This window comes from Salvia hispanica, chromosome 2 (genome assembly GCF_023119035.1).
Source record: "Salvia hispanica cultivar TCC Black 2014 chromosome 2, UniMelb_Shisp_WGS_1.0, whole genome shotgun sequence".
Taxonomy (NCBI): Eukaryota; Viridiplantae; Streptophyta; class Magnoliopsida; order Lamiales; family Lamiaceae; genus Salvia; species Salvia hispanica.
In genome coordinates, this window is record NC_062966.1 from 36,508,830 (window position 1) to 36,511,230 (window position 2,401).

General features: G+C 38.7%; 1 protein-coding gene across 1 annotated transcript; it reads left to right on the forward strand.

The window, feature by feature from the left end:
- Window positions 1-430: 430 nt before the first annotated feature.
- On the forward strand, window positions 431-1,584 carry LOC125208327. The gene is made up of 2 exons (XM_048107911.1): window positions 431-627; window positions 780-1,584. The coding sequence occupies exons 1-2, from the start codon at window positions 595-597 to the stop codon at window positions 1,488-1,490; spliced, it is 744 nt and encodes a 247-aa protein (XP_047963868.1). The 5' UTR covers window positions 431-594; the 3' UTR covers window positions 1,491-1,584.
- Window positions 1,585-2,401: the final 817 nt, after the last annotated feature.

Consider the following 2,401-nt stretch of genomic DNA (forward strand, 5'->3'; position numbering starts at 1 on the left):
CTCACTCTGGTGGAAACTCGTGAACGAGATTATTGTTATGGTTGTGAATTACGGTTTGGTAGCGGGGAGCAAGCTTATGGATGCAGCATCAATGGATGTGAGTATCCAAATCTATTACATGAAGAATGTGCAGAGATGGCGAGAGAGATACGGCTTCCATTGTACCACCCTCAACACATACTCATCCAACGGCACGAACCAGACCTATACGTGTGTTCTATCTGTGGAAGGGTGATTTGGAGCATTGGTTACAAATGTACAAGCGCAAAATGCAAGTTCCAGATGCACCTGAGATGCGTGGAAGAAAGTGACCTGATCGACGCAGCAGCAACCCGTCATGAGGATGAGCAAAGGCACACCATCATACATCATCCAAGTCACCCCAACCACAAGTTGAAGTTCTGGAGGAAAAGGTGCACCTTCAAGTGCAATGCTCACCCATCAACATACCTAATGATGAAGATGATCAGTTGGTGAAGGTGAAATATAAGTTCATTCATCACCAACATCAACTAACTTTACACTCATCGGATCATCAAAACCAAGAAGAAGAAGACGAGGAGAATTATGGAGTGAGATCAGAATTGATATGTGATGGATGCATCACTCCTATATCAACATCAACTAGTAAGTATTACTATATGAGTTGCAGTGAATGCAAATACAATCTTCACATCGCTTGCTTTCACTTGCCACCTCGCCTCCCGTCTCTTCCGCTCCACCAACAACATCATGATGATGTTCATCACTTACTCCTCCAATCTTGTGACAAACTTCAGCCTTGGAAGTGGCAACATTGCGACGTCTGTTGGTATCGTATGAACGGGTTGTTTTACGCTTGTGGAAAGTGCAACTTCAAAGTAGATATCGAGTGCGCTTGTATGACGGATACCATACATCACGCAGGTCACCCGCAGCATCTCCTCGAGCATGTGGCTCAGCCGGATCTAAAAAGAGATGCCAAGTCATGGCGCTTCATGTGCGCGGCCGGTTGTGGCTACGTCATAGACAACGTTTGTTACAGGTGCTGCAACAACTCATGTGATTTCATGGTGCACGTTAGATGTGCTGTGTTGCCTGCATCAGTCAGCAGCCTTAGATGGGACGAGCGCCACCCGCTGATGTTGACATACGACGCGACTCTCAATCGCCCTGGCGATTTCTACTGCGATCAATGTGAAACGCGGATGAATCCCAAGAGGTGGATGTATCGCTGCCGCGCCTGCGATCTCTCCTTCCATCCTAGATGCTTTAAAACTGTATCCGGCTTATGGAGACACATGAAGTTGGGACAGAAATATGTGAACGAGGCAGCTCATCGACACCGTCTCACATATCAACTTCTCACCAAAAAACGCCGTTGCGACATTTGTGGTTGTAATAAATTTGAATGTGATGGATTTTACTGTGCATCGTGCAACTTCTTCATATGTCTCGACGACTGCGGGGCAAAAATGATCGGTGCTGGAGACATGAAGGCCGTGGATTAATTGAGAGAAATTATTTATTTCAGATATCATATGTTCAGTCCTGTCTAGAATGATGATACACATATTCTACTAATGTTGATTTTGTTTTCCTCTTTCCTCTTGTATTCCTTATGTCTATTCTATGTGTACTTATTTCATTTGTTTTCCATTCAACATCAGAAAAAAAAAAAAAAAAATCCTACGCAGACATCACCTCATACAAGTTTTCTATTATACGTAAGCTACTTGAATTTTTCATAGTGAAATGATTAGAATGAATCCAATTAAATTTGTTTTTTTGGGCGATTTTCAAATTATATGAACCAAAATTTGACCACAATTTATTGTTCTTTTGGCGATTACTTACATAAAATTCTATCCAACTATCCTCATATACTACTATAAGAGAAATTTTCATGATTCTTTTGTCATTTTACCTGAAATTCTATCCGACTATCCTCATATAACACGGTATAGTAAATCGATAAATTCAAAGGAAAAACAAATAATACGCCAATTTTATTTACTACATTTAATAATATATCGATTAAGTGACACAAATACTGTGTAATGGGAATAAAATTGTTGTAAACAAGAAAGAAATAAAGTTGAAATATATACTATTAAGAGGTGTTGTTTTTGGATTTCATTATTAATGGAGTTATATGGCATTTGAGAAAAAAGTAAAGGGATGATGGTTATAAGTTTGGTCAAGAAATTTGGTACTTTCATGAATTTTTTTTGAAATTGAAATATTAAATTATAAAGTTTTACTTTTGCTTATCCGTCATAAATCAGACATTTTTTTTTGTAAATATAAGTTTTTAATAGATTTATGTTTTTTTTGTTATCTAAACTTTGCAAGAATCACGGTGACTAACTAATTTTGACTATTCATATTGATTATCCATGACTTTAGGATACTCTACTGG

Excerpts from the sequence above, each read along its gene's own strand:
- LOC125208327 (XM_048107911.1), top strand. The coding sequence starts at position 595 with ATGGATGCATCACTCCTATATCAACATCAACTA. Across the intron at positions 628-779 it reads TCCTATATCAACATCAACTA|CCTTGGAAGTGGCAACATTG; the intron begins GTAAGTATTACT and ends GACAAACTTCAG.